The sequence below is a fragment of the Diplodia seriata genome, assembly GCF_021436955.1.
Source record: "Diplodia seriata strain FDS-637 chromosome Unknown scaffold_1, whole genome shotgun sequence".
In the NCBI taxonomy this organism is placed as follows: Eukaryota; Fungi; Ascomycota; class Dothideomycetes; order Botryosphaeriales; family Botryosphaeriaceae; genus Diplodia; species Diplodia seriata.
This window is the reverse complement of record NW_027117308.1, coordinates 1826365-1854171: the sequence shown is the minus strand read 5'-3', so window position 1 is coordinate 1854171 and position 27807 is coordinate 1826365. Positions and strand designations below refer to the sequence as shown.

Here is a 27807-nt window from a genome sequence, read left to right as displayed (position 1 = left end):
TCTGTAGTTGAGACGAAGTCGTAAGTAAATTGCTCATGCCACACGAGTATGTTCGAAGTCTGGCTAAGAAAATTGCATCGTCTCGTGCAAGTGTTCTATTGCTACAAGCTGCGTACGTCTCAGGATAGAATCTGAATTCGTAATGACCGATCCCAGATTCAAAGCTGTCGGCGTGCCTGATATGTCAGTGGGCGCGGCTCAAATCTGCCACTCAGATGTAGGGGTGTGTAAGCTTGCGGGCTTGCGCGTTCTCCCCGCCCGGCAGTTTGGTAATCAAATGAGATGAGACTTAGCCTGCTCCAGAAATCTGCAAGGCAATCGTGAATGCATTCCATAAATGGAAGGATTACTGCTGGCATAGACAATGCGAGCTTAACTTTACTTCTTCATGGCCGCGTTCTGGACCAAGACCCCCGCTTTCCGTTGCGCAAGTCTGCGATCAGTAAGCTCCATGCAGAAGCTGTCACCTGGCTTTTGTCCTATCACTCTATGCTCCATGCGTGATGCATGTGAGATGTAGCATGTGAAACGGGATTTCCTGGTTGACTCTGTGAATTGCACGCTGCAAATTGGACATCGGAAAGAGTGCTATATATCAGGATATATCATCACCTCTACCCTTCCATTGCTTCAAAAGTGATGAGCCATATTACCTTGCTCAGACACTTACACGCCGATCGCCTCTTGAGGATCGGAAGGCTTGTAAGCCGGACGCTTCCAATCTGCCGCAAGCTCCGGCACGGCACTGTGCTCCTCCAACGCCTTGTTCAACCCTTCGCGCTGGACGCACTCCTCAAACGCGAAGCTCCTCGCGCACTCGTCCAGATCCTCGAAGCTCATTCCCTCAAACAGCCGCGCAAACTCGTCCTGCAGACACGTCGACAGCCAAATCTGGTTGATCAGACGGGTGATCTGGCGCTCCGTGTGCCACGGCGTGGGGTACTGCTGCGCGCTCGTCGGCGCGACCCGGTCGATCCACGCGACGAGGGGGTCGACGACGTCCTCGACCTGCTTGCTGGGGTGGCGGCCCCAGGCGTCGAGCTGCAGCTCGCGCTTGCGCACGAGGAAGGGCGCTATGGTGCGGTTCCAGCGGCTGCGCGGGCTCGTGTGCACCATCCCCTGCACGCCGATGTCCTTGTACAGCCAGATGCTCCAGTGGATCTTGTACTTGTCGTAGATGCCGAGCTGCGTGGACAGCACGTCGTACCGCGTCGCGTTCACCGCGGCGTGGTCGGCGTCCAGCTCTGGGTTGGCGTATACCGGACCGAACTCGCCTGTACATTAACGTTGTTTTTTTCGTCAGTTGGCCATGATTTCCGCTTTGATGAGGGTGGGGATTGTGGGCTCCGAACCGTTCCAGATTGGTGTCTCGAACTTGTACATAAATTCAGCTTTGCGGAGGAATTGCCGCTCCAGCTTCGCCTTCTGTTCCGTTGAGCCCGTGAACTTCTCGCCTTTGGGGAATCCCATCATCTGTGGGAAAACACCAATTAGCTGACATTCAACGCGGAAAGGTCTGCACGCTTACTGTGTAATCGTGTAGAGCGTAAACTGCGTTCGGCAACTTCTTGTCAAAGTACTTCCACTCCATGGCAAACGTGTTGCCATCCAGCCACAGGATATGGTGGGGGTCGATCTTCCGGATGGCTGCCTCGATGCGGTCGTAGAAGGCGGGGAGGCGCCAATGCAGAGGGTCGCAGGGCTCGTTGATCGGGTTGTAGCCAGCAACCCAGGTATTGTCCTTGTAGCGGTTGGCAATCTGCTCCCACAGCCAAACAGTGCGGTCCTGGTGGTCCTTGTAGTCCCAGAAGGCGCCGTAGTTGGTCGCGTTGTCGGCGTGCCAGTCGCCGTGTTGACCACCGGGCACGGTGTGCATGTCGAGAATGGTGTAGATGCGGTGCTTGGCGCACAGGTCGACGACTCGGTCCAGGTGTTTGAAGCCGGATTCCTTGAGCACGCGCGGGTTCATGTCGTCTTCGAAGTGACGGTAGTTGAAGGGGATGCGCAGGCAATTCAGGCCTTTGCTGGCGAAAAATTCGGCGTCCTTGTCGGTGAAGAAGTACTCGAGCCATTTGTCGAAGAAGAAGTCGTACTTTTCCTTTCCAAGGACCTTGAGCATTGCGGCGCGATGCTGATGCTCGTGGCCTGGGAAGCCAGTGATGAAGTTTTCCATGCTGTCCGGCAGGTCAATACGTGGCTCGGTAAGCAAAATGAAAAGCACTCACTTCATCCATCCTCCCAAGCCAGCTCCCCGGAGAATGACTGGCTTACCATCATTCCCAACGACGTTCTCGCCGTCAACTTTCAAAATGCCGGTTGCCATTGCTCGAGGTGGACCAGTTGTTGAGAGGGAGGAGAACTTGGAGCGACGATGAGCCGCAGACCACATACATATTTAAGACATCACCCCAGGTCGAATTCCCCCGGTAGATCATGGCGGGGCAGTACCGTCCCTCCAGGCCATGGTGGAGTGCCAAGTGAGGAGTTTAGGCTAAAGTCGAGACAAAGATGGAGGGGGTCCGGTCAATCATCGGCTCGAGACCCTGGATGCTGTCAAATGCCACGGCACCTTAATCTGGCATTTGACAATCTATGGTGTCTATGTACAAACCTTAGCGTCAGCTTCTACAAAATCATTGGCCATGAAGCGTTACGGAGCTGTACATGCGAGCTTCATTCAGCGGTATCTTTCTATTTTCGTGACTCTCATCGAATCTCAGTTACAGACTGACTTCTAAACAAGCTATATGTACGCAAAAATGATAGTACGAAAGCAGACACAAAAATGGCATTGCTCTCTCAAGGTCCCATATCAAAAAGGAGGAACTCGGCTCTCTTGTCTCCCACACTCTCCATCACAACCTCCCCCGGACCCTTCAGCCCCTCAACATATGCACCATCTCCTTCCCTCAGAACCTTATCCCCTATCCTGATGGCAGCGCCGCCATCCTTCGGCTGCTCCCGCCCGCTCATGACCACATGCGCGTAGACCTTGCGCTCGCCGTCAGCAACGAGCTGATGCCTGACCTTCACGCCGGGCTCCAGCAGCGACGCGCTCATGCTCACATCCGCATGCAGCGGGATCGGGTCGCTCTCGCCATCCTTGCCATCGTGGCGGTCCACGCTCTCCATGATGCGGCAGAGCCGGTTGATCTTCAGCTCGTCGGGGAAGTTCCTCGTCGTGTACGCGGGGGCCAGCCGGCTCACCGCCGGCTTCGCCCAGATCTGCAGGAAGTGCACTTCGTCGTCCCTGTTGCGGTTGAACTCGGAGTGCCGGATGCCGGTGCCGGCGCTGGTGAACTGCACGTCGCCGCGGCGCAGGCGCTCCAGGTTGCCCATCGAGTCCTTGTGCTCGAGCTCGCCGCGCACGATGTAGCTCCAGATCAGGAATTCGGCGTGCGAGTGCGCGCCGAAGCCCGTGCCCGGCGCGACGCGGTCCTCGTTGATGACGCGCAGCGGGCCGAACGACTCGTGCTCGGGCGACCAGTACGAGGCGAAGGAGAAGGTGTGGTACGTGTACAGCCAGCCGTGGTCGGCGTGGCCGCGCTCGTTCCACGGACGAGGGGCGATTTTCATGCTGGGCGGGGGGGCGGCGGGGCCAAAGGTTTTGCTTGCTGGTGATGTCGCGGTGGTGGTGGTGGTGGTGGTGGTGGCCATTGTGCGGAGAGCAGAGATCCTGGGGTGTAGTCTGCTCGGGAGGAAACTACGCAGGGGCGTGAAGAGAGCCAGGGTGATGGCAATAAGCGCTGCTAATGTTGCGAAGACGACTTTGCTGGATGGGATGCTTGAGGTCTGCTTGTCGGCGACGTTGAAAGAATTGATTTTGGACATGGAATCAGGGACAAAAGCGCAGCGGCTGGAATTTATAGATGTTTCAATTAGGGAACCCGAAAATTCGAGCGATTACCAGTGGTGTTTGTAGACATTTTGTCAGGCGTTGTCATGGCCATACCTCCCAGCCGACGGCGCAGTTGTGATTGTTAAGCCATGCGTAAGCCGTCGAAGCCATTATCTCAGGCACTCGAGCCAGGGCCGCGCTAGGCCCAATGCGGACGTGGTCATTATTGCCTCAAAGCTGGCTGGCCAGCTACCGGTAGTAGTGTCGGAGGACGGCGACTCAACAGCTTCGACCGGCTTAATTCAGGAAAAACCTGGGCTTGGCAACCACAGTCAGAGATCGCCGTGACAGCTCATCCCTCTGGAAATCAGTCCGGAATTCGGAATTCAAAGCTGAGTAATCAGCCCTCAAAGGTTACACCAATGAACGGACGTCGGAGTGTCTGAGGCAACGGAAGCCAGCGCCTTTGCCTCTTCGCCTCATCGCCCAATCAGTCCATCGCGATCGTCTACACCGCCACGTCGGGATCGCCTTCCCCCCGGCCATGCGCACACCGCGGACAAGGGACTTCTGCGCCACCGATCAAACATCATAGCATGCAGGAGGCGAATATCATCAACAGCCCTGTCCCTGTTCTTTGAAATCGCGCGCCCCCCCAGCACATCTCAACCCCACATTTGCATTGCATCATTCATACATGCATGACCTATAAGTAGGGCTGGGGTCTTGAGTCAGTCTCTGGGCCTGATGATGCAATGCTGGCATGAAAAAGATATTCGCTCGGATATTTGTCCGCACCTCGCCCCGCCAGATGTTTGCTTCTCATATCGAATCCGTTACGCCATCGTGCTGTCGACGGCTGTCATTGTTGTTCATCTATGTATCGCATGCGGCAGAAGACATGGGAAAGAGAAAAGAAAACACCCCGCGCGGGGACCGTGGTGCCCCGCCATCGCCCAAATCCCAGAAGGAAAATAGCGCCCATGATCGCCAACTCGCCCGCTGCCATGTCTTAACACCGTAGTGTGTGATCCGGGGTTGCCATGCGCTGTTTCCGCGTATTGAAAAGTCGAAGAGCTTTCTAACAGAAATGCAAGAGAAGCCGAAATGTAGGGCATTCGCGCGCACAATGGGCTGTCATGACAAGATTCGCTGAACGCCACGCCCTTTAATTGCCGTTCTGCTCGACGTCCGGAGCGTTGGCATCTACATTGTGGTAGTCAAGAATTTCCGAATACCTGCACCTGCGTTAGCTACTTCGCCGCCACCCCTTCAAGCAATTATCTCGTACATCATGATCTTCCATGTGTCAACCGGGAGGTCCGCGTCGTTGAACGACCAGTCGAACTTTTCCTCCGCCACCGGCTCGTCCGTGGGATCGTGGTACGGCGCAAGGTAGGGGTGCGCGAGCGCGTCACCCGCTCTTACACGCTTCTTCGGGTCGAAGACGAGCATGTTCTCGAGCAGGTCAATGGCTGCAACACGTCAGCGCAAGCGTCGGGGGCCACTCTACTTCCGAGACATACCAAGCGGGTCCGCATTCTTGAACTTGTTGGCCAGCGGTTGCCGCTCACGCTTCGGCAGCGATTGGACGAATCTCAGCGTCTGTAAAACCTTCGTTAGCCCCGAGCTCCGAAAACAACCAGGGCGTGTCTCACATTCTCGCTGCAAATCGTCTGGATCACATCGTCCGGAGGCGTGCCCAGGAGCTCCGTGATAATCGAGAACTGGTTGACGTGGTCCTTGCCGGGGAACAGAGGCTTGCCCTCCAGCATCTCGGCGAAGATGCAGCCCGCACTCCAGATATCAACCTCGACGTCGTACTTCTGCCACGTAAGCATGATCTCGGGAGCCCGGTAGTATCGTGTCGACACGTATCCCGTCATCTGGGGGTCTTGGATGCGGGCAAGGCCAAAGTCGCAGATCTTCAGATCACAGTTCTCGTTGACCAAGATGTTGCTGGGCTTAAGGTCGCGGTGAACAACGCCGGCGGAGTGGACATATTTCAGACCACGCTGCATAAGTCAGAAGGGGGGCCAAGGTGTTTGCCACCGGCGGGGTTGTCTGCGTGCGCACCAGTATTTGATAGAGGAAATATTGAATGAATTGCTTCTCCAGAGGCCGCGACGTGAGAAGACGGTGCAGGTCCGTTCCAAGCAGCTCCGTGACGAAGTAACTACATGTCTGTAAGCAGGTTTGCCCGCGTGATTGGAAAAGTTTTTCGCGTACATGTCCTCGAGCGGGGAGATGAAGATGTCGCTAAGACTGATGACCTGTCGGACGGTTTAGCGGGGTTGCTGCCCCCCCACGGCGGGGCGCGGAGAGCCTCACATTCTCGTGCCGCAGATGCTTCAGCAGCTTCAGCTCACGGTATGTCCGCTTCGAGAGCACGGGGGTGCTGAAGGGCTTCATGATCTTCTTGACGGCAACGGCCTGGCCGGTGAGCTGGTCCTTGGCCGAGCTGCACGCACACACGCATACCGGTCAGCGACGCGTCTCGCGACGTATTTTTCGCGGACAAGCATACCATACGAGGCCAAAGGCGCCCATTCCGACGGGCTGCAGGTCGGTGTACCTGTGCGATCGCGGTCAGCGGCGCGCCTGCAGGGCGGATGGCATTGGAGCACGGCGAACCTGCTGGTGATTTCGAACGTCGTGCCGAAGATCTGGGCGCGTACAAACTCCGCCATGTTGACTGCGGGCGCGATAGCCTGGGGATGAGGGGATGAGGCGTCTTTGTTGCGGCGGCGCAGGGGTTGACGTCGAGGGTTGAGCGGCGAGCAGGAGAGTCTGTCGGAGAGGGGAAGTGGTGAAGTGTGGCGGCAGGCAGCGGCTTGCGGGCGCTGAGTGGTTCCGGAATCGATGCCGCGGGCTGGGAGCTGGGAGTGCAGGAGAGAGAGAGAGGGGAGCGCACAAGTGTGCCTTTGCGAATTGACGAGGGACGGCTGGTGTTTTGCGCTTGCCCGATGGCCAACCTTGGACTAACTAGTCGAAGGCCGAAGACCTTGCGCTCGATCACATCGCCGTGGCTAAGGCACGCAATACGTCACTGTAGAGGCGCGTGGGCCGGCCGCAAGAGGCTTGCCGGTGCACACGAATCAGTACCGCCGCCCAGCCCATCGCCCGGCAAGGCACGCCCGCGACGCCAGACCGGCTTCGGAAACGGCCGAGTCGAGATGCAGCACGCACACAGCCGGGCCAGAGCCCGCGACGGCGAGCGGCGAGCGGGCGGCGGACGGGCGACGCTGCTGCGAACTGCCTCGTCGCGACCTGATGATCGCTGGATGGAGGGGCTCCACGGCCAGGCCCAGAGGCAAAAACCGGGACTCTGCAGCTCTGGCCGGCGTCATCGCCGCCAACTGTGGCTGCATGCTATTTCGTTTTCAGAGCAATCCCCATCGAATCGGTCAAAATCGCATCTGCTCGCTCGCCAGACATGGGGCCACGCGTGGAGCGCGGCGCCCACGCGCACATCGCCGCTGCTGCCAGCGCACCGCCGCACTCGACGGCCCGCCACTACCCTCCTGCCGAAGCAATCTGCAGCAGTTTTATTGCACTCTGCCCGGACGGCCATTTCGCTGGCGCCGATAAGCGAGGCGCTGCGCGCTGGGTGCCTGACGATGAAACGGTGGCACGGCGGCGGGTGTGAGCGCGTTGTCAAATAACGTCGCGACGCCTCCAGGAGAAGGGGCTGCTGGGCTAAAGGAGCCGTGGGAGCGAGCGAATGTCCGAGGTCATTTCGGCGCGCGCAGCACGTCGTGATCGCCCGCCAAAGACCAGCGTGATACGCGCTGCTATGAGAGGAGTCGCACCAGGCGCGGGCGGCGCTGATACTGGTCAGGCACACCGAAAGAGTGAAACCGCCGCAGGCCCGCCTAGCTCGATGAAGGGCGCTCGCAGCGAGCGAGCGGGCGGATTGGATTACTCAAACACCACCCACTCAATCGGCGAGCCCAGCGTTATATTTGGCAGCAGCACATCTGGAGACGGGCGGCATAGGTGCTGCTGGGCTGAGTAGTGCGCGCCCTTGTTTCCCGCAGTCCCGGACAAAGCAGTGCGCTCCTGCCTGTACCTCGCGGGCGTGCTTGGGCCTCGCAACGAGCCAACAGCGCTGCGACGTACGAGACTCCCTGGCACACTCCCACCGGTCAAAGCCAGTCACCGACTCGACTGCGGCCAGCTTGCGCTCTCCCATCCTGACCTTGCCCGCACCAACTGCTGCCACGCTGCACGCTGCTTGCTGCCTCCCTCGCGCGCATCCGCTGAGCCAGAGCCGTTGCGTTGAAGCGTAGCCCCCAGGCCCTAGCCCCCAGCCCAGCCGCCGCCGCCCACCGCAGCCGGCGCTGTCGCAAGGCAAGGTGCACAGACTCCCTGGATGCGAAACGACGTCGACAGGGACTCGAAGTGCTGCACATCACCTCTCCATCCAGCCCACGCCCACCCTCCAACGGCCGTCTCTTCCGTCCGCCAGAACTCGCCCAACATCCTACCGCTGCCGCATCCGCACGAGGCTTCGCCGCGACCCCAGAGCCAGCTCCCCCGACTTCCCGCCAGCCCCGGCGCCTGCCTCTCCCGTACTTGGCGCCGCATCCCTCCACGACATCATCCTGCGCCTCGCCGCTCCTCAGCCCCGACGACCGCACCCGACCTCACCGCACCCACCCACGCCGGGCCAGCACCGGGACTGACGTCGACGAGTCCACCACCGCGCCCTGCCTCGCTGGTCCACACCGACACCCCTCGCCGCCGTGCGCCATCCGGACCACCCTCAACGTCCTCCTGCCCAGTCCGTCAGCGTCGTCGGCTGCCGCCGCGGCGATAAGCCACCATGGGCATTTGCATGAGCACCAACAACGAGGATGCAGATCAGAAGAAGCGGAGCCAGGCGATTGACAAGAAGCTGGAGGAGGACTCGAGGCGACTACGGCGAGAATGCAAGATCCTGCTGCTGGGTACGCTTCCTTGAGCCACGCTCAACCCCCGCGCGCCACCATGCTAACCCGGCCCTGCAGGCTCCGGTGAGAGCGGCAAGTCGACCATTGTCAAGCAGATGAAGATTATACACCAGAACGGCTACACCGTCGAGGAGCTCTCCATGTACCGCCTCACCATCTACAAGAACGTCATCGACTGTGCAAAGTCGCTCATAGGCGCCATGCGGCAGTTCGACATCGAGCCGGAGCTCCCGGGCAATGATGAGTACTGCGACTACCTGATGGAATACGTGGTGGATCCCGATCCGGAGAAGCCGCTCGACGCAAAGGTCGGCCAGGCCATTAGCTCTGTTTGGCACGATCCCTGCGTCAAACAGGTGCTCGATCGTTCCAGCGAGTTTTACCTGATGGATTCGGCACCATAGTATGTCGCTCGCCTTTGTCAATGCGGGACCACACGCGCTAACAGGCTACAGTTTCTTTGATGAAGTTGCCCGGATAGCAGCCCCCGATTACATTCCCATAGAATCCGACGTCCTGCGAGCCCGTACCAAGACCACCGGTATCTACGAGACGCGGTTTACAATGGGACAGCTAAGCATACAGTAAGACGGATCGTGCAGCTCATATGTGTCGAATTCGCTGACACAACACACAGCATGTTCGACGTCGGCGGTCAGAGAAGCGAGCGGAAGAAGTGGATACACTGTTTCGAAAATGTCACGTCTATTATCTTCTGTGTCGCATTGAGCGAGTACGACCAAGTCTTGCTCGAGGAAAGCAGTCAGGTAAGGAGCCGGAAACATAAGAGTTGTTGCACCGGCAAGCTAACGGGAATAGAACCGGATGATGGAAAGTCTGGTGTTATTCGATTCGGTGGTTAACTCGAGGTGGTTTATGCGGACGAGCATCATTCTCTTCCTGAACAAGGTGGACCTGTTCAAGGCGAAGCTCGCAAGATCGCCGCTGGGCAATTATTTCCCGGACTATTCTGGTGGTAACGACGTCAATCGCGCGGCCAAGTACCTGTTGTGGAGATTCAACCAGGTCAACCGCGCGCATCTGAACCTCTATCCACAGTAAGTCAATCGATGTCTCGCGGATGCTGACAGCTTTGAGCTGACCATGAAACCAGCCTCACTCAAGCCACGGACACGTCAAACATCCGGCTCGTCTTCGCCGCCGTCAAAGAGACCATCTTGCAGAACGCGCTCAAGGACTCGGGCATCTTATGATCCTTCACCACACCCTCCGCATCTACTCTCGCCTTACCGCAGATCGCCGATTCAGAAACCATCTGTGCACAGCCGATCCCCCTGGCACGCAATAATACACCCGATACCAATTCATACGGCCAACACACAATTACGAACCCTCATCTCACTTGTCTCTTCCTCCATACGCGTTCACGGATTTTTCTCACACGAGGGTTGCGCCTGCAAGCATTGGAGTTTCATGGTGTCCGGAGGCGTTTGACATCTTGCTTTGGGAGCCCGTCACTTCGGGAAATCTAATTCCGGGCCCTTTTTTTTACACCACGACGATTGAACCAGCTCCCAATGCGACTGAGATCGTCGCAAAAAAAGTTTCCCTCGATATACTCAATTTCCCTTGTTTCCTTTGTTGCGTTTCATCGGCGGGCGGGCGGTTTTGTCACAGGATGCTTGATCCTCCTCATTGCCTTGGATGTTTCCAATTTTTTTTTGTCGCAGCCGTCTCGCTGACTGGCGGTTTTTTGCTATGCTCATTTCGTTGATTGCATTCATTTTCCTATCCTCTCATTTTCCTCTGTCATAGTGGGTGTGCGCAATGCCTCGCGTGCGTGCATGCGATGTTTAATGAGCGTTTCCTTAGGTTTCCCCTTTTCCTTTAGCCGTCATCATATCGTCGCGCCCGACGTGAACTCGTCGGATGACGGGTTCCTGGACAGGGCTCCCTATTTACTAATAATCGCTATCACAATTTGGCAGTCGGTCGATGTTGCAGGACTGGAATCCCTTGCTTTATTCATCGTCATCGTCATCATCACAGAGTTTGCGTTTGGGTTTTCGTCGGAAAATTGGTTGGTTTTCGGGTAGGGGCTCATGTTCGATCTTGGCAGGCATCAGGACGGAAGAGAAGGGACAGGAGGGACACAGGAGTTTCATTGTTTCGGGCGGCGGGGAGATATTGAGAAGGAACGGAAGGGTTGCTGGGCTGGGCTGGGCTGGGCATTGGATACCACAGGCTTTTCTTTTTCACACAACAGCCACCGCAGCACGTCAGCTGGCACTGGAAGCCTGAGGGCCTGCCACTATCTTCGCTTCGCCTTACATCTCATTTTGCCAAAGTAGTGATTTTAGTATTCCACATGGATGGAGAAGGCCATGGACGAGGCGATAGAATGGTACAAGCTGAAGTTTCCAAGATCAAGTCGGCGGGTGCACGTTTTGGCGCGCGTGGATCTTCTCATCTCGTCGATGGCGATCGCACCGAGCGAGCGAGCGAGGTGGTGCTGTCTTTTCCTTTTCCCTTTCAGGCTGCCCGTCCTCAGCTGTGGGCTTGGGTAGCGTTCACCGCTCGCGGGGTCATTTCTTCAATGACGCCATGTGGAGTTTGTTGAACCAATTGTTGGTCAAGACGGAGGTCGGTCAGCCGGATGCGGTAGTGTTCGAGAAATTGCATGTAGGATGTCCGTTCACTGTCTCATGCACGAAGGCAAAAAACCCATACGACTGGCAACCGTCGATTCCTCTGCTGGCTGATAGGCATCGGCGTCGGCGTGGGTGTCGCATGTTTCATTGAAGCACCCGAACTGGTTTCTGAATCGCGCGCGTGCGAGCCGGCGGCGGCTCCTGCAGCATGGAATTTTGTTGAATGAATGGATGAACGAACGGGCAAGGACAAGGGCCAGAATGCAGCCTCATTCAAGCCTCGCAACGTCCGAGCGGGCCGACGACGAGCCGCGCGCCGCTGATCGTGCACACCCAGTCAAAATTGAAAGATTATCAGCCGTATAGAAGGCGCGAAGAACAAGAGGTCGAGTTGCGGGGGGTCAATCACAATTACCCTCGCGTTTCGAACCACGACAGGATTACGCTAGTGGCAAGGGTCCCTTAATGAGAAGCCTCAGATCTCCCCGCCAAGGATCAGCAACGACGATGGTACTGTCTCTCTGTCGGCAAGGTTCTGCCAAGAGGAGAGCGCTGCGGCGATGCTTCATGACGATGGGGCGCTGCGCCTTTCACAGATCATCCTGTCCAATCTTCGAATCTTTCTTCAAGCCCGAACTCCTGCTCGCTCCGAGACGTTTCCGAAAAGATTAGAGGAGGATTTGACGTCAGTCATCGACATAACAGTTGAAGTTATTCTGCTGAGTCCTGCCCGGCCGGAAATCGAAGAATTTGTCTCTCAAGCCGTAGGCTATCAGATTCTAGGCAGAAGTCTAAGCTGGTGCGTTCACTTTACAACAATTCTCAAGATTGTTTGACTTTCTCAAACCATCTCCGCTTGATGCGGACTTACATGCGTGCTTTGGAGCGATGCTGTTATGTAACTCAAAAGCCCACTTCCACAACCGGACAGCTTTCCCACGTAGGGAGCTTGGTGTGTTTTTGGGAGTGAAAGGGGAGAGTGACATGTAGTCGCTTTGCACGTACGAAGCCTTTGTTTGATCGGAATGCTGTGCGCAGAGCCTCCACAAAATGTCTGAGTTCCCTCCAAACAATTGCCCGCTCGACGTTGCATTCGCTTGCATACGGCGACGGAAGTGGAGTGGTTTCAACTACTTTTGTGTACGGCCAGACTAAAGACAAGTACGGGGCGGGCGGGAACAGCTCCGTAGACAGCAAACATCCCCACAGCGGCGACCGAGGAAGCTTGGGAGTGGTGGATTATCGCGGTGGTTTCCGGTGGGCTGAGGTGGGGGATGCAACCACTCGACTAGCCGCGGGGCCAAAAGCGGGACAGCAGGGAATACACGAGCAGGGGGCTGCACAAGCAGAACAATACGAAAATTCGGATAGGGAAACAGCTGGCGGCAGTTGGACGTGGCCTCAAGCTTCAACGCGAGGGAATCGGCGACCGTTAAGCCAACCGGGAAGCGGGGCTGGTGGTTTGTTAGTTAGCGCCACCCGACGCTTAACTCGACTGGGAAGTAGGATCGACGCGGGAGGGGAGAGCGGGTCCCGCCCTGTCACACTGTCGCCTTCGTGTCCGCTCTCCCGTGGGCCGTGCTGCTATACTTCATGCTGCAACTCTAACTCCCTATCCGGAACTATCTGCTAAGAATAGCCCATGCTTCACTCGCCTGCCTGTCCCCGCTCCACCGGGGCCCGGCCCTTCCGTACGAGCTTCCCTGCAGCCGTTGAGCCTTGACCTATCTTGTGGGTTCCTGCATTTAAGTCTCGCGACAATGGCTGTTTTGCCCTTCTCTACAAGCACATCCAGCCGCCATGTTTACTCTCTCTTCACTTGCACTGCTCCCGCTATGCGTCGTGGCAGAATTCAGCGCAACGTCCCAGCTGTTCCAGTTGGCTGGAGGAGATGCAGCGAACAATGTCAAATTCAGCTGGAACACGACCGATGGCGCTGATTCCTACAACATCATGCTCCGCTCAAGCAGCGGCGCCTACGAAACCGTTGCCACCGCTCCCGGAAACACCTACGATGTTTATGACCTCAATGCTACCTCGACTTTCCGGATTCAGGCAATGAGCGGCACTTCCACGCTTGATACTTCGGCAGACATCGCTGTCACCCCTGCCACCACCACCTCCGGCCTAAACACTTACGACAACACCGCCGCCTCCACCTTGAAGATCAAGAGCGACCTGGTCTCAGGAGACACCTACTACCGCTACAACTACGTCACCGACGACAACGGCTTCAGTCACTTCTCCCAGCAGACATCGACCGATGGCTACACCTTTACCGGCGACACCACCGTCCTCACCCGCGCCGACGTCTGCGCCTCCGTCGCCGACGGCTTCTGCAAGCTCGAGTCGATCAAGTGGGCCCAGCACCCGACCACCAACCAGGTCGTCATGTGGGGCCACTTCGAAAACAACGCCGACTACACCCTCGGCCAGGTCGCCGTGGCCCACGGCACCCCGGGCGAGAACCTCACCTTCGGCGGCGCCTTCCGCCCGGGCGGCGACGACTCACGCGACCTCACCTTCTTCGCCGACGACGACGGCGCCGGCTACATCGTGTCCGCCATCAACACCAACACCGACCTCGGCCTCTACGCCCTCGACGCCGCCTGGACCAACGTCACCGCCAAGCTCGCCACTCTGCAGCCGGGCGAGCACCGCGAGGCCCCCGCCGTCGTGCGCGAGGGCGGCCACTACTACCTCTTCACCTCGACCGCCGCGGGCTGGTACCCCTCCCCGGGCAAGTACATCTCCGCCGCCAACATCTCCGGCCCGTGGAGCGCCTCCGCCGCCGTCGGCAACGTCGTCAACTTCGGCGCGCAGTCGGGCCAGATCGAGCGCATCGGCGACGTGTACGTCATGGCCGCCAACCGCTGGGCCGCGCAGTGGGCCCACCCCGAGGCCAGCAACCGCCAGATCCTGCTGCCCATCGCCTTCGTTGACGGACTCGCCTCGTACGCCTTCTACTCTACCATTCAATACGACGACGACGCCGGCGTCGTCGTCCCCGTGCAAAATGGCCGCGTGCTCAGCGTCGGCAAGGCGGCGACGTCGAGCGGCGCCGCCGACGGCTCGGACGCCAATGCCGCCTGCGATGGCACCCAGGACGACGAGAACAACCTGTTCACGCCGGCGGGCGTGCCCTTCTGGTGGCAGGTCGACCTGGGCGCGGCGTACGCCATCAGCCAGGTCGACGTGACGCCGCGGCAGGTGGGCGGCTCCGAGACGTACCTGCAGTACAACGTCACGGGCAGCGGCGACGGCGAGAGCTTCGAGGAGCTGGCGGACGAGAGCGCGAACACGGCGGTCGGGTTCCGGTCGAGCAACGTCGATGCGGCCGGCTCGCGGTATCGCTACGTCCGCGTGAATGTGCAGAAGGTCGTCAACATTCACAACGATGATGAGGCGGACTGGGCGGCGGGCTTGCATGAGGTCGTGGTGTATGGCAGCTGAGGAGTCGCGGACTTGCGTTGTAGATATTGTACAGAGTCTGGTTTTAAATCTTGGGCTGCTGCACTTGGTCAGGGGTTAGCCTTCAGTGATCGCTCAACCGCAGGAAATCACTCGCACGAGGCCTTCTTTGGTATAATATGCTTTTAGGATTGAATATTATTGGTCGTGTTTCATCAGTCTCATATCTAAGCCTTTCCTACCTTTCTATAAGGCAAGGCAGTTTTTCGTAACCATTATTAGGGCATTGTGAAATCTTTCCATCATGAACCCGCCAAATCAAAAACGCTTTTTCCAACTCAAGACTTTTGTAGAACCCAATTATACCAAGGAAGGGGGATCAAAGAGAGAAAATGCTGCAGCAAAACAAATCCTACCATCGCCGAGCCAATCTAGTGTCGTCTCTGTGTCGTCTCTGTGTCGTGAACGCGTCAAATATTAAAGCACTTTTCGAACCAAAAGAGAGGGAATAAAAAGACAATGCAAACAGGAGCAGTCAAATCGAGTGGGAAGATGCAAATGTTCGGATCCAGAATCGAACAAAAGCGTCCAGGCGTACTCTTCGACTTGTCCGCCCAGCCATGCAATCAGGCCTCCGGCTCGACGGTGGGCGCCTCAACAACCGCCGCCGCAGCAGCAGCGTCGATGCCCGCACGGGTACCCCAGGAAATGTCCCAGCAAGTAACCAGCGCGTGAAGCTTGATCCACGAGTGGTAGTAGCCGAACATGACGATGAACGGCGCGTAGACGAGATCGCGGGGGTGGCGCCAGTAGTGAGACGCGGGGCGGACGAACTTGGTGGCCAGGATCCAAAGGACGAGGAGCAGCAGCGGGAGACGCAGCCGAAGACCAGCGTTGGCGGCGTCGCTCAGGGGAAGGGCCTTGTAGAGGGCGTACACCAAGAGAGGGTCGTACAGCGCGGCGAAGTTGACGACCGACGTGGCCAGCACCGCGTACGCGGTCCACGGATACCGGCGCCACAGGCCGTCGCGGACGATCATCTTCGGGTTGTCCCTCGCGCTCGACCGGGCCCAGCGCAGGCACTGGCCGCGGAACCGCGTGCCGCCGCCCTTGACGCCCAGGATCGTCTCGACGCGCACCTCGGGGCAGTTCTGGTGGAAGACGCCCCAGCCGTGCTTCATCACCCACCGGGTCACCCACTTGTCGTCGCCGGCGTTGAGCGGGCCGATGGCGCCCCAGAAGATGTACTCGGCCGTGTACTGGCGCAGGAAGCCGGGGTCTTGCAGGATGGACGAGCGGACCGCGCAGGTGCGGCCCGAGACGCAGCTGACGCCGCCATCGACGGCGTTGGTCGAGGCGAGGTCGAAGTTGGTGCGCTCGAGGCGCATCACGCCGCACAGGTTCCAGAAGTCTGCGAGGCCGAAGGCGCCGGCGGGGGCGCGGCGGACGCGCTTGCAGGTGCCGACGATGCCGATGCGGTCGCTCTCGAAGGGGGCGAGGACGTGTGGCAGGAAGGTCGGGGGCCAGAAGACGGTGTCGTCGCAGAGGACGGTGATGGGGGTCTGGATCTCGGCGACGGCGCGCTTGACTTGCTCACGCTTGCTCGGCGCGGGGACGGAGAGGACGCGGATCGTGCTGGGACCCAGGGGCAGCGCCTTGCAGTGCTCGGTGGCGTCGTGGATGTTGTCGTCGCCGACGGTGACAATGAGGATCGAGGCCGGGCCGTTGGCGAGGACGCGGCGGATGCACTCCTCGAAGGCGTCGCCGCGAGGCTCGACCGTGGGGATGATCACCGTGACGTCTCTTGCGGTAAACTTCGGATTCTTCTGCACCGGCGCCGGCTTGAACCGGTTGTAGGCAACGACATGGACGACGAGGCGGACATACCGAAAGAGAAAAAGGAAGACGAAGAGCCGGGACCAGCTGAAGTGTAGAGCGTTCCTGATCAAGACCCGGCCCACATAGCCTACGAGCTGTGAGAACTTGCGGGCAAGACGTTGAACGACGGCGCTGGCGTGCTGGTAACCGGTGCGAAAGCAATGGACCTTGATGTCGTCGAGTGCGTGAACCTCAGGCAGCTCGGACTTGGACTCGATGCGGATATCCAGATGAGCAGTGCTCTCGAGAACGTTTGAATCCCTCTGAGAGGCCAAAGCTGTGACGGAGTTGGCATCGGATGAGCCTTCGATCGTGAACACGATAGTCGTGTCGGCATTGTCGTGAGGAAGCCTGGTTGCGTTCAAGGTCGTGAAAGAGAGTAGTGCGAAGAACCAAAAGAGCAGCAGCATTTTGCTGGCCAAGGGAATGGTAGCGAACGTGGGCAGACTAGGTTGCGCAAATCTTTAGCCTTGAACAAGCAGTGATGCTCGAAGTTGAGAGGGAAAAGGTATGGGAGGAGTGCAGTGTGCTTGCGCTGAGCTTATATGAGGTCGCCATAGTGGTGATGTCGGTGGACAATTGGTGTTGTGCTTGCTTCCTTACTTACAACGCGTGTTAATTCGGCTTCTGGAGGATGGCTTGGGCTGGACAATGCAGTGTCCCGGGCGGTAGCGAATGAATGGGTGGTGTGGATGCGCCGCACTGTCCAAAGACCCCACCGAGTTTGAGCGAATGACTGTGGGTGTTTGGGAGCGGGGGAGGAACAGTGACGAAGAAGAAAGGTTTGGCCAGGCGTGTTAGTCGATATGGGCCGGGCGGGTGGTGATGGCCTCCTGCAGCCTTTCTCCAGCCGACAGTGCACACGGACCCACTTTCGCTCACGGAACTGCTAAGAAATTTTTCAAGTGAAAGTGATAAACAACTCTCAGACGCGATCACTCAGCGTAAGTGTGTCGTCATGAAGCGTCGCGTACTTGGACCCTCCATCGCCCGCTGTGAGCACACTGAGCACTGGCCTAAGGCACCCCTCCACCTTACGCGGCGAGGTAAACAGAGGACTGACCTTGTACTATTCATTCATTATGGAAAACACTTACTACCTGCAACACGAGTCCATCCGTCTAATGCCAGATAGTCCTCTCGGAGGTTTCTCATAGTTGTGCACATCACTTTACCGCAGATGTAGAACCAAAACCATTTCCACATAGCGAACTATCTCGAAAGCCGCTGCTATCTGGAAACTATGCAAAACAACCAACTTTCCCGGTACCAATCGCGTTTCGGGGGACGAAGTAGTATGCAATCCGTCTTGATGCTGCACTTGCCCTTCCAGGACGTATTCTCCAAGGCCAAGCACCAACGACCCCATAGCTCCCCTAGTAGTCTAACTAAACGCGTTGTACCGTCTGATTGATTGCAAGTAGCATTGTCCATCATTTTTCAATCCTTGAGGAAGCCATCAGGGCTGTTTCCTGCACCACAATCCCTCTGACCCACGTCGCTTCGTCCTTCGGCTTCGACAGATACTGCCTTGGCCGAGTCCTTTGCTACGGCAGGCTCTCTGTTCTCCTCTCGAGTATTCTCAGCCACTTCTGTCGCATTTCCATTCACGTTCTCGGATGAGTGACCACGGCCTGTGCTTGGTTGCAGTCCTTCTCCCTCCGCTCGCGACGGATCATCCGTACGGCGAATATGGCTCACGAGCAGTTTACCTCCGAGATCCCCGTTGGAGACCGCAAATCTGGCCAAGGCGGTGAAATAGCCCGCATCGTTTCCCATTGGGTGCCGCTTGACCGAGTACACCAGCCTCGACATGCTGACCTCCACCATCGGCTTCTGGACGCCGCGCCTCCGAGAAATGCAGTAGGAGTGAACGTAGGGGGAAATGTCGAGCTTGGGAGTGGGCGGAGGAAGCGCCAAATCCCTATTCTGTCGGAGGTAGGCGTTGGCCCCAGTCTGCCAGTTGCGAAATGTGTTCCAGTTCGTCTTCCAGATTCCCTCGAGACCCCGGGCTCGGTTAAGCAGCTTTGGAATATTGTGCTAAATATATAGCATGTCAGCTTCACTATTTTTTGAGCTCAGACGTGGAAGGCTTTCTAGAATTGGCTGTCGGGGAAGAGCAGGGAGAGTGGCTTACCGGAGTCCATCCGTGGTATGAGATCCAACTCCAAATCTCCGGGATACACAGGACGTTGGGGAAGTAGCAGATTATCTCGGCTGGTGTCAGCTGGCAAGCGGGTGGGGCAAAATTGTATGGCGGAGCTCCTGTCAAGGCCACGAGGCTGCGGGGGTAAGCGCCGGCATGCAGAACGGGAGCTGTAAGGTTCTCTCGGCGGAAGAGAAGCCGAACGCACTCCCCTGGTGTTAGACATGAGCCTGAAATTCGCAATGGTAAGCTTGGGACGGTGAGTAGCTGAACAGGTGTCAAGACGACTCACTGGATGGATCCCGGACGATGATGGCTTCCAATGTCTCCGTCGTGATTCTACCGAGCGGTTCGGAACTCCTAAGGACTGCATCAAGTACACGCTCAACGGCAATAGCCTCGCCCTCCTCTTGCAGTTCTGTTGCAACGATCTGAGCGGCCTCGTCGTGTGCCGGTTGCCATATCGCCGCGCAATAGTGGACGAGGCGCAGGAAAGTGGTTGAAGTTCGGAAGTCAGGTGCAAGAACACCCCGTCCGATAGTTCCCATGCCACGCATAGAGTCTGGAAGGAATTGTTGCATGAACTCGGCGGTAAAGACGTAGCCTACATGGAAGCCGTTCCAAAGGGCACAAGATGCTAGGATCTTGGCGAAAGCTCTGTTGATATTGTCAGTGCAGACGATGATGTTATGCTCGCGCAGACTCTGGCCCAGGAACCTCACAACATGGAAGGCGCAGGTAGCAGCATCCGCGGTCGGTCGGTAGATGATTGAGGAGTGAGAGCTGAAGATAGAGAAGTGGAGCATGGTCGGTTCGCGATGCGCGCGGTGTGCAAGGGCCGCGAGCTGAGCATTTGAGAAATCTAGACAGAGCTGGTCGAAAGCAGGCTTGTTGCGAGCTGTGTCGCGCACCCAGCGGGCAAAGTGGATGAGCTTGGCTACCATGAGTGTACTGTGTTCACAGGCAATGGATTGGTTCGGATGGGCGTCGAGTTCTCTGGTGACCAGATAGAAGAAGAGGGCCCAGCAGTCCGTGTCTGGCGGCGATCTCATCTCCTCCATGAAGACTGTGCATAAGCTTAGAGAGTACGTTTCAGGGGGGGTTCTTGGGCCATACCTCGATCTTCTTCCTTGTACTCGAGAAGGAGAGCATGGCAGTGGATGACGAAGCTTGTAACATGGTCAACGGGTGGAGATGAGTCATTGACACTGAAGGTGAAAGCGGCAATCAAGCATCGAGCGAGCTCGATGGCGATCTGAAAGGTGGAACAGCCTCCTTTGCCGTTGAGCGGCTGAGCGAAGCTTTCGATGTGGTTGAGGACACGGGCGAGCTTGACTCTGTTGTCAAGCTGATAGATCTGGAAGCTGAATGGCCGGTCCATGGTGGCGCAGGTTCTTGGAAGGCCAGGGTGCGAGCGCGTTTCGACACTTTTAGTCTTGGTGGACGAGGTGGGGCGAAGAGAAGTGTTTGTGACGCCGGATCCTTGACACTGCAACTGAAGAACCCATAACTTTCGGTGCGTGAATGGAATCGCCAGCTCAGCTTTGGGCAGGCAGGCGGGCGCAGGGTGAGAGGGTTAGGCGAGCATCTCGTGCTGTGGGGGAGTCGGGGGAGGGCGCCGTCACTTCCCCGGAACGGCAGGAACAGTGCCTCAGTAAACACAGCACTGCGACGGTCGCGCCGCAGCTGGCCCGAGCTCTCGCTTTGGTGCCTTGTTTGCGGCGTCCTCGGGCTCTGCGGCCAACTCTTTCTCCTTCCCGTCAACCACCGCGGTCCAGCGCCGACATGAAGGCCTCTGTCCCGCCCCAGCGCATGCGCTCGTCGAGCATTCCCAGCTCATGCCCTTCAACTCGTAAGTCATTCGATCCATCACCGAACAGGGTAGAAGATGCTCTGAATATTCGCAGAGACGGCGACGTTCTTGGCAGCGTTCATCGTCGATGATGCAGCGCAGCGCTGGGACAAGGCCATCGGCTTTTCTAGCCAATGCGAGATAATCGTAGATATCGAGTCAGAGTCGTTTGTCGTGCAACACAAAGACCATGGATGGCGCATCGTTTTCCCCATTGCCTCGCAGGTCAAGCGCCTTGTTCCATGCCAATCGTGTCGCCTCAATCGGTCCAGCTCCGCCGGCGTGCTTTGCGACGACAGCTCGCCCTGCCGCACGTGTCAGCAGCAAGGCTCTCCATGCATCGCACGCAATGTCAACCTTCCTGGCGTCCGGGCCATCAATGGAGAGGCTGAGATGGAAGCGGCTGCCGAAGAGGCCAGCCTGATCGAACCCTACTACGAGTCTTTCGCATTCGTCGCCTGGGCTACAAGCGCCGGGGAGCCCAACGCGTACGAAGGCTATCTCCCCATGCTCCCTGATCCGGAGCCGCCGGTCCATGAAGGAGAGATGTTGTCGTCGTCGTCGCGTATGCCTCCTTCAACTCCCGTTGCCGCTCCTCTAACTCCGCGCAACATGCGTCCAGTTCCAGATTCCGAGCTGCGCAGGTCCAACCGCATTCAAGGATTAAAAGATAGAGTGGACGAATCTCCGGCGCCTCGAGGACGCAGTGGGCCACTCAACGCAGACCAGTGCCTGGCACGCATGCGCAAGCTGGCCGCGGCCGGCTATGTCAACTCGAACACTGCGAGCACCTACAGCCTTGAACCACAGCACCCGCCGTCCACCGTCGACCTCGGCGGCCTTGAACTCACCATGGCCGAGATCTCCGTCTTCTTGCTGAACCTGGTCCATCGGCCCGAGGGCGCCATGCGCATGATCAACAACGGCTGGACAACCTATCACTTTTGCACTTACCATAACTACTCTCGCGGCCTCAAGGGCGAGACGCGCATCCGGGGCGACCGCAGCGAGGGCGCCGTGCGCACCACCATCACCCGCAGCGTGCAGAAGACGATGCGCGCCATCGCCGACGACAAGCGGTGGACCCAGGCCGACCACATCGCCGCCCCCTCCGCCGACCTGAGCACCGCCGACTGGCCCCACCTCGTCGAAGACCCGCCCAGCCACTCCCTGCGCGACATGGGCTCGCAAATCGCCCGCTGGCCACCCGAGAAGCACTCGCTCAATCTCACCCGCGCCGTGCGTTTCGCCGTCGAGCACCCGCAGATCCCGGATGACCAGCTTCGCTTTCCCACCCACGTCCGCGCCATCGTCGAGTGTCTGCCCGAAGGCTTTCGCTCCAGGGTTTCCGAGGCGTCCGGTCCCGACGACAACCTGGACCAGACCATACTCAAGGAATGGGAGGCCTTCCTGGAGGCGCAGGGCATGTAAAATCTGGAGGAATGGAATAACATTTGAGCAGACGCAAAGCCCGTGGTCTGATGCTACTGGATGGCTGATATTGTTGGATTGTATCTTCCTTGGACAACGACAATGTTCTTTAAAATGGGATGTAGAACGATCAGATCAGCCTCATCAATTGTACTTCTTCATGACAAACCTTCCATTCATTGGAAACTCCTGACGCACGGCGGATTGGACACGGCGTCTGTCCTTCCGTGTTCTACGACAGATACTGTTTTCTTCGTAGGCGGCTGGAGCTGATATCCAGACGTTGACGTGAGTTTGAAGCCTTTGAGAACATATCAACACATCCGGATCGACTGTGAAGAGGTCTTGCTCGTAGAACAAATGCCTTCTCTTGCTGTAAATCGTCAGATCCTGAATCTGCATTGGGGATCTCCGAGATTTAACGACGGCATCGTGTAGTAATCTCGAATCTATCGTGGTCAATTCATCAGCATTCCCACCATATGTATGATAGCCCCAGTCTTCACACCCCCCTCTATCCGATTCCCGCTACCGGCTACCTCATTTTTCCCAGCTCAACCAACCAATGCCGCCTTCGCTCCGGGATACTTCCCCTGCGGGCCCTCCAAATGCGCGTCCAACACCGCGCTCGTGCCGCCCAACACGCTCGCCACCGCCTCGGGCAACAGCCTGTCGAGCTCCTCCGCCGTCCCCGCGTGCTTCGCCCACACCGCGCCCCCGGACGCCGCCCTCGCGATGCCCGCGTAATCGGGCGTCGGGGCGAAGGAGATGTTGAGCTCCTCGTTGCTGACCTTGGAGCCCGCGCCGTCCGGATGCACGAGCAGGAGCGATTTACGGGGCGCGTTCCAGCCTTTGTTGTTGAGGACGATGGTGAGGATGGGGATGTTGTAGCGCTGGCTGATCCAGTAGACGCTGCCGGGGACGGAGAAGAGGTAGGTGCCGTCGCCGACGATCTGGCAGACGAACTTCTTCTGGCCGGCGTGATCGGTGGCGAGTTTGATGCCAAGGGCCTGGATGAGGGAACAGTTAGCTTTCCTGGCAACGACAGTTCGGTTTTTATGGAGAGGGAGAAGAAGGAGGACTTACACCGCCGCCAGACCATCCCAGGCCGCCGCCACCGCAGTTGATCCAGCTACCGGGAACCGTCGCTTGAATCTGGTCCGCCACGAACGCGGTGTTCGTGACCGCCTCGATCGCCCAGATGGTATCCTCGGGGCAGGCCTTGCGTACGCGGCTGACGAGATACGATGGGCCATACGAGCCGTCGTCGCCGGGCTGCGCGAGGCTTGAGATGGTGGCCAGCTTCTGCTTGTAGCTTTCTTGACGCTTGTTCCGGCGCTGCTCGGATTCGGCGCTCTTCACCTGTTTGCTCAAGTCGGAGGAGGAGCTGATATGGGTGTGTAGCTGGTTGAGGGCGAGCTCCGAGTCGGCTCTGTATCGTGCTAGCGCATTGATGTAGAACACTGGCATCTGTTGCTTTAGCGGATCGGCGTCAATGTGGTAGATCCTGGCGCCCTCCTTTGGATGGCATTGGGTATTGATCCACGGCACGTCGCAGTCGAGCACCACGATGACATCGGCCGTCTTGATGCTTTCGTCGACACCGAAGCGGAGGCTGAGCCAGGCAGGGTGGCTGATATCCGTTAGCAATGCGAGAGGGGAAACGAGATGATGCTACGTACTTTGCCGGAAAACACATGTCGCTGCCACCTGTATCCAACACACGGAGCCCTGGGACAGTGTCGGCCAGCCTGACTAATTCACCAACGGCATCATGGTTTCGGCCGCTGTATCCCGTAACAATTAGCGGTTCTGCTGCATTGACAAGAGCATCTGCTATCGTCTTTACGGCCTTTGGAGACAGCGCCGGCGGCTCCACAGGGTTCCAGAATGCTTGATCCAGCTTGTACGGTTCCAGATCCTCTTCCATGGCCTCTCTCGCGCCGTAGAGATAGACCGGCCCTTTAGGATCGCTCGTAGCAAAACTGAGAGCGCGGTTGACCATTTGCTGGATGCAGCATTAGCGGCTTCATCTTACTCAGCTTCTCCTTAGTTCACACGTTTGCTAACCTTGACATTTTTACCCGTCTTGATCTCGCCGGTGTAGCGGCAATACTGGGCGACTATCTGCTTCTGGTCGGGGACATCCTGGATCCAATGGATATACTCGGTCCTACTTCCGCGCATCTCACCTTCGATGGTGTACGGAGAGAGACCGGCGAAAATGAGCACGGGCGCACGGCCGCAGGAGGCATTGTGGACCGCTGCACCAAGACCCTGCGTGCCGACATCCACGTGGACGATCACGCACTGGGGCTTATTCGTGAGCCTACCCTGGTCATCAGTATACCTAGGTTCACAGGTCCAAACGACGGGTGGACTGACCGGGCGTAGCCGTCGGCCATGGAAAGCGCGACCATCTACGGTACGTGCTATCAGCGACATCGGAGCTTGGCGGGGAATGCTGATGAAGGAGGTGGCTACCTCATTCGGGCATGTGATGATTTTGGGGAAGTTTCCCTGCTTTTCATTCTGGCCCTTGACAATGGCTTCGATGATGCTGGGATGGTCTGAGCCCAAATTGACGAAACAATGCGTGATGCCGGCTTCCCATATGGCCTCGAAAAAGGCGAAGGATGCTGTGTAAACCCTGCTGACGGCTTAGAAATGGAGCTGTACAGATGTTGAACCGGTTTTTATACTCACATTCTCGCGAAATCGTGGTGACGAGAGTTATTGGTTTGCAAGACTGTCAATGATGGAGCGTGGTGTGTTGATAAAGACAGATGTCCGGCGAGCTCGTCATTCTTGCCGATTTGATTACCCCACACCCCCGCTGCCAGCAGCTTCGGTTAATGGTCGCGGGACAAGGGTTCCTCGGTGATTAGAGTACGTCGGGCCATGTCGCGGCGACCGATCTAGCAGGCGAATGAGCGACGAGCGATGATCTATTACAACATCCATCGTGGGACCACTCTATAAACAAATCTCTGTCGAACGCCACAACCCATTTCTCCCAACGCCCTAATGCAATCGTCACTTATCCTCGAGTCTCATCCTTTCCCTCTGCTGTACGTCTGCCATTTCCTCGCGCATTATTTGGTTGAACTGTTCCCACCCATCTAGGTAGAGATGATGACCAGCCTTTAGAATGACCAGAACTTTGGCGCTGCCGTTATCCTTCTTCTTCTGCTCTTCCGTTTGCCCAGCTAGTATTCTCTCCTTCTCCTCCTTCATCTTCTGTTCTGCTGCGAATCCACCCGCAATATCCATCCAGTCGTTCTCACCATACATGAATACAACAGGGAGTCCGTTCTCTCTCTTCTGCTGATCGGCGCTTGACGAGCTTGGGCGGTCGCCGTCGGGTAAGGGGCCAGTGTGCGGCCCGAGGTACTGTCTACCAACGCTCTGAATCCTGCGAATCAAGGGGCTCCGAGCAAAGGCACCAGGAGCAAGCACATATGCGAGCGCATACTCGCCGCTGCCTCTTTGGCGGAAGAGTGAGTAGGAATAATCGTGCAGTGCCTGCGACTCCTCGGTCGGCAGATGCGAGAATCTACGCGAGGTCCACCCTGACACCAGACGTGGTCCGATCGGACCCGACCATCGCACGAACGAGAATGGGCTGATGTTGGCATCCCAAAGGTAGGTCAACCATTTTGGCAGGGGCTTCCTTGGGGGCTTTCCGCTCTCCGATGGGGCAGCATTTGAGCGCGCGTTGAGAAAGTTGTTGTTGTCGGCCTGCTTGACAGCCGAGGAGTTGGAGCCACCTATGGTGTTACCCTGGTCTTGGGTGAACTCATTGGCCATAGTGGAATCGGAAGGCTCCGGCATGTCGGACTGAACAGCGTATGGGTCCTCCGGAATACCCACTGGGCTTGCCAGGATCAATTTGTTGAGCCGACCAGGATATTTGAGCGCATAGGCAACAGCCATGTAACCTCCCAAGCTGTGGCCCAGCAGCGTGAAGCGATCAATGCCCTTCTTGATCCGCCATTCTTCAAGTGCGTCAATGAACCAATTCTCGGCCTCGGTGATTTTACCTTGGTGGTCCTTTGCGTGAATCCTGAAGGGCGGGCGGCTGCTCCGACCCATGCCCATAAGGTCCAACGCGTAGAGTTTCCAACCCTGAATGCGACTGAGGCCCTCGAAATTCTTGTAGAAGAAGCCAAGCCCAGCGCCATATCCGTGCAGCATGACTAGGTTGTTCTCGACCACCTCGCCCACGCGCTCGACGGTAAACTCATTGAGAGCGCGCTCTTTCCCCGAGAGTTGTACCAGGTTGGATTGCCACCTCCGAGGGCCGTATGGGTCTGTGACCGAGTTGGTTGTGACTGGCTGCGCATCATCGGCCGGGTTGCCTGAGATGTCCATCGAGGAAGGCGAGGTAGAAGGCGGGGCGGAGCCGGTCTGGGTGTGGGTAGGTGGCCTCTGCAGATAGGGTACGAAGGAGAGCACCTTGTGCTCTGTTTCGGCTGGCGAAAGCCCTGCCCACTGCGTCTTGTTAGCAGCTTGTCCATAGATAGTAGCTTGAAAAGGAGTGACGTGCCCACTGGGTGAAGCCTTCCTTGTAGCCTAGCGGAAACCATCCGGTGAAGCCGCGACCATTCGGGGCGCCGGAAGGGACGCTGCCATGCTGCTTTGCGCGCTGTGAGGCCAGGGGACTCTGCTGAGTGCGCGAGCGGAACTCGTCGTCGCTGTTGGCGTTCGCAGCCATGGTGGCAGTAGCGCGGCGGTGGCTATAAGGCAACGGGGAAAGGACAGAGCGTGTAACGAGCGCGGGACGTAGGGAGCGCAACTTTGGTCGAGTTGCAGCGACAGCAGCCGACAGGCAGGTGGGCGCGTCGCATATGGGCCGGACAAAGGCAGGAGAAGAGGGTGAGCAAGTGGTAGTTAAGACGGATCGAGGAGGATCAGTGGCAGCGCGTGGCGGAGTTAGCGGAGAGAAGCCGCCGTCAGTCAAAGGCAATAATGACGCCGGGACCTGATGCTGGCGCGGGCGTAGGCGCTGGCGACCTCCGCTCGGTGAGACACCGCCCGCTCTCCACCGCCCTCCACCATCACCGACTCCGCCCAGCCCGGCATGAAGCAGCAGCGATAGCCGCCATGTCCGAGGCAAAACTCGACCAGCTCGTCAAGGGCGCACCGCCACCGACCGTTACCGCCCCGCAGGTCGCTGCTGCCGTCCGTCCTACCGACCCCACGAGCCTATTGCCCTCGTCGCCGCCGCAAATCTACCTCAACCTGCTGATCCTCGAGGCCTCGCTACGCTCCCAATATCTGACATTGCGCGCTCGCCGCCGTCAGAATACCTTTGTTCTGACTCTGCTCGCTCTTTGGACGGCCTCCTTTGGCTATGCACTGTTCTTGCGCCCGCGCGAAGATGGCACTGGTGTTGGAGGCAGCGTGTACTGGGTCGTCGACACGGGAGAGAAATTGGCCTTCACATCGGGCATTGTGACTGCCGTACTGTTTTGGGCCACGGGCCAGTGGGAGCGTGGTGTGCGCTGGCCGCGTCGTTGGATAGCCGTCGCAAACCGCGGCCTACGCAGCATGAACTGCAAGATTGTGCTCATCAAGGGCCCTTGGTGGCGCGAGATGGTCAGCCACCTCAGTTTTCTGATCCCTTACCAGCTTTTTTTCCCCACCCCCGGCAGCAGCTATCACTACGTAGAGCCCGACAA

At 57.9% G+C, this 27807-nt stretch overlaps 11 protein-coding genes across 11 annotated transcripts; 3 read left to right on the top strand and 8 right to left on the bottom strand.

Annotated features, from left to right (window-relative positions):
* Positions 1–666: 666 nt before the first annotated feature.
* On the bottom strand, positions 667–2323 carry SLS55_000546 (uncharacterized protein; the record flags this gene model as incomplete). Its single annotated transcript, XM_066772057.1, has 4 exons — positions 667–1274; positions 1353–1473; positions 1529–2174; positions 2226–2323. 4 exons carry the CDS (start codon positions 2321–2323, stop codon positions 667–669), a joined length of 1473 nt encoding a protein of 490 aa, XP_066637336.1.
* Positions 2324–2799: 476 nt separating this feature from the next.
* Positions 2800–3831, bottom strand: SLS55_000545 (uncharacterized protein; the record flags this gene model as incomplete). The annotated part of the gene is made up of 1 exon (XM_066772056.1): positions 2800–3831. The coding sequence occupies one exon, from the start codon at positions 3829–3831 to the stop codon at positions 2800–2802; it is 1032 nt and encodes a 343-aa protein (XP_066637335.1).
* A 1175-nt stretch (positions 3832–5006) lies between these two features.
* On the bottom strand, positions 5007–6528 carry HOG1 (MAPK protein hog1; the record flags this gene model as incomplete). The annotated part of the gene is made up of 9 exons (XM_066772055.1): positions 5007–5076; positions 5130–5313; positions 5365–5443; positions 5497–5853; positions 5915–6014; positions 6068–6111; positions 6170–6299; positions 6366–6413; positions 6473–6528. The coding sequence occupies 9 exons, from the start codon at positions 6526–6528 to the stop codon at positions 5007–5009; spliced, it is 1068 nt and encodes a 355-aa protein (XP_066637334.1).
* A 2138-nt stretch (positions 6529–8666) lies between these two features.
* Positions 8667–10007, top strand: GPA2 (Guanine nucleotide-binding protein alpha-2 subunit; the record flags this gene model as incomplete). The annotated part of the gene is made up of 6 exons (XM_066772054.1): positions 8667–8790; positions 8851–9196; positions 9249–9377; positions 9431–9560; positions 9613–9851; positions 9908–10007. 6 exons carry the CDS (start codon positions 8667–8669, stop codon positions 10005–10007), a joined length of 1068 nt encoding a protein of 355 aa, XP_066637333.1.
* A 3198-nt stretch (positions 10008–13205) lies between these two features.
* On the top strand, positions 13206–14858 carry SLS55_000542 (uncharacterized protein; the record flags this gene model as incomplete). The annotated part of the gene is made up of 1 exon (XM_066772053.1): positions 13206–14858. One exon carries the CDS (start codon positions 13206–13208, stop codon positions 14856–14858), a length of 1653 nt encoding a protein of 550 aa, XP_066637332.1.
* Positions 14859–15442: 584 nt separating this feature from the next.
* Positions 15443–17104, bottom strand: SLS55_000541 (uncharacterized protein; the record flags this gene model as incomplete). Its single annotated transcript, XM_066772052.1, has 1 exon — positions 15443–17104. One exon carries the CDS (start codon positions 17102–17104, stop codon positions 15443–15445), a length of 1662 nt encoding a protein of 553 aa, XP_066637331.1.
* A 1030-nt stretch (positions 17105–18134) lies between these two features.
* On the bottom strand, positions 18135–20221 carry SLS55_000540 (uncharacterized protein; the record flags this gene model as incomplete). Its single annotated transcript, XM_066772051.1, has 4 exons — positions 18135–18734; positions 18832–18911; positions 19133–19906; positions 19957–20221. The coding sequence occupies 4 exons, from the start codon at positions 20219–20221 to the stop codon at positions 18135–18137; spliced, it is 1719 nt and encodes a 572-aa protein (XP_066637330.1).
* A 404-nt stretch (positions 20222–20625) lies between these two features.
* On the top strand, positions 20626–22123 carry SLS55_000539 (uncharacterized protein; the record flags this gene model as incomplete). Its single annotated transcript, XM_066772050.1, has 2 exons — positions 20626–20692; positions 20748–22123. The coding sequence occupies 2 exons, from the start codon at positions 20626–20628 to the stop codon at positions 22121–22123; spliced, it is 1443 nt and encodes a 480-aa protein (XP_066637329.1).
* A 554-nt stretch (positions 22124–22677) lies between these two features.
* On the bottom strand, positions 22678–24128 carry SLS55_000538 (uncharacterized protein; the record flags this gene model as incomplete). The annotated part of the gene is made up of 3 exons (XM_066772049.1): positions 22678–23133; positions 23210–23756; positions 23806–24128. The coding sequence occupies 3 exons, from the start codon at positions 24126–24128 to the stop codon at positions 22678–22680; spliced, it is 1326 nt and encodes a 441-aa protein (XP_066637328.1).
* A 44-nt stretch (positions 24129–24172) lies between these two features.
* On the bottom strand, positions 24173–24528 carry SLS55_000537 (uncharacterized protein; the record flags this gene model as incomplete). The annotated part of the gene is made up of 2 exons (XM_066772048.1): positions 24173–24452; positions 24509–24528. 2 exons carry the CDS (start codon positions 24526–24528, stop codon positions 24173–24175), a joined length of 300 nt encoding a protein of 99 aa, XP_066637327.1.
* Positions 24529–25159: 631 nt separating this feature from the next.
* Positions 25160–26840, bottom strand: SLS55_000536 (uncharacterized protein; the record flags this gene model as incomplete). Its single annotated transcript, XM_066772047.1, has 2 exons — positions 25160–26610; positions 26669–26840. 2 exons carry the CDS (start codon positions 26838–26840, stop codon positions 25160–25162), a joined length of 1623 nt encoding a protein of 540 aa, XP_066637326.1.
* Between the last annotated feature and the right edge of the window lie 967 nt (positions 26841–27807).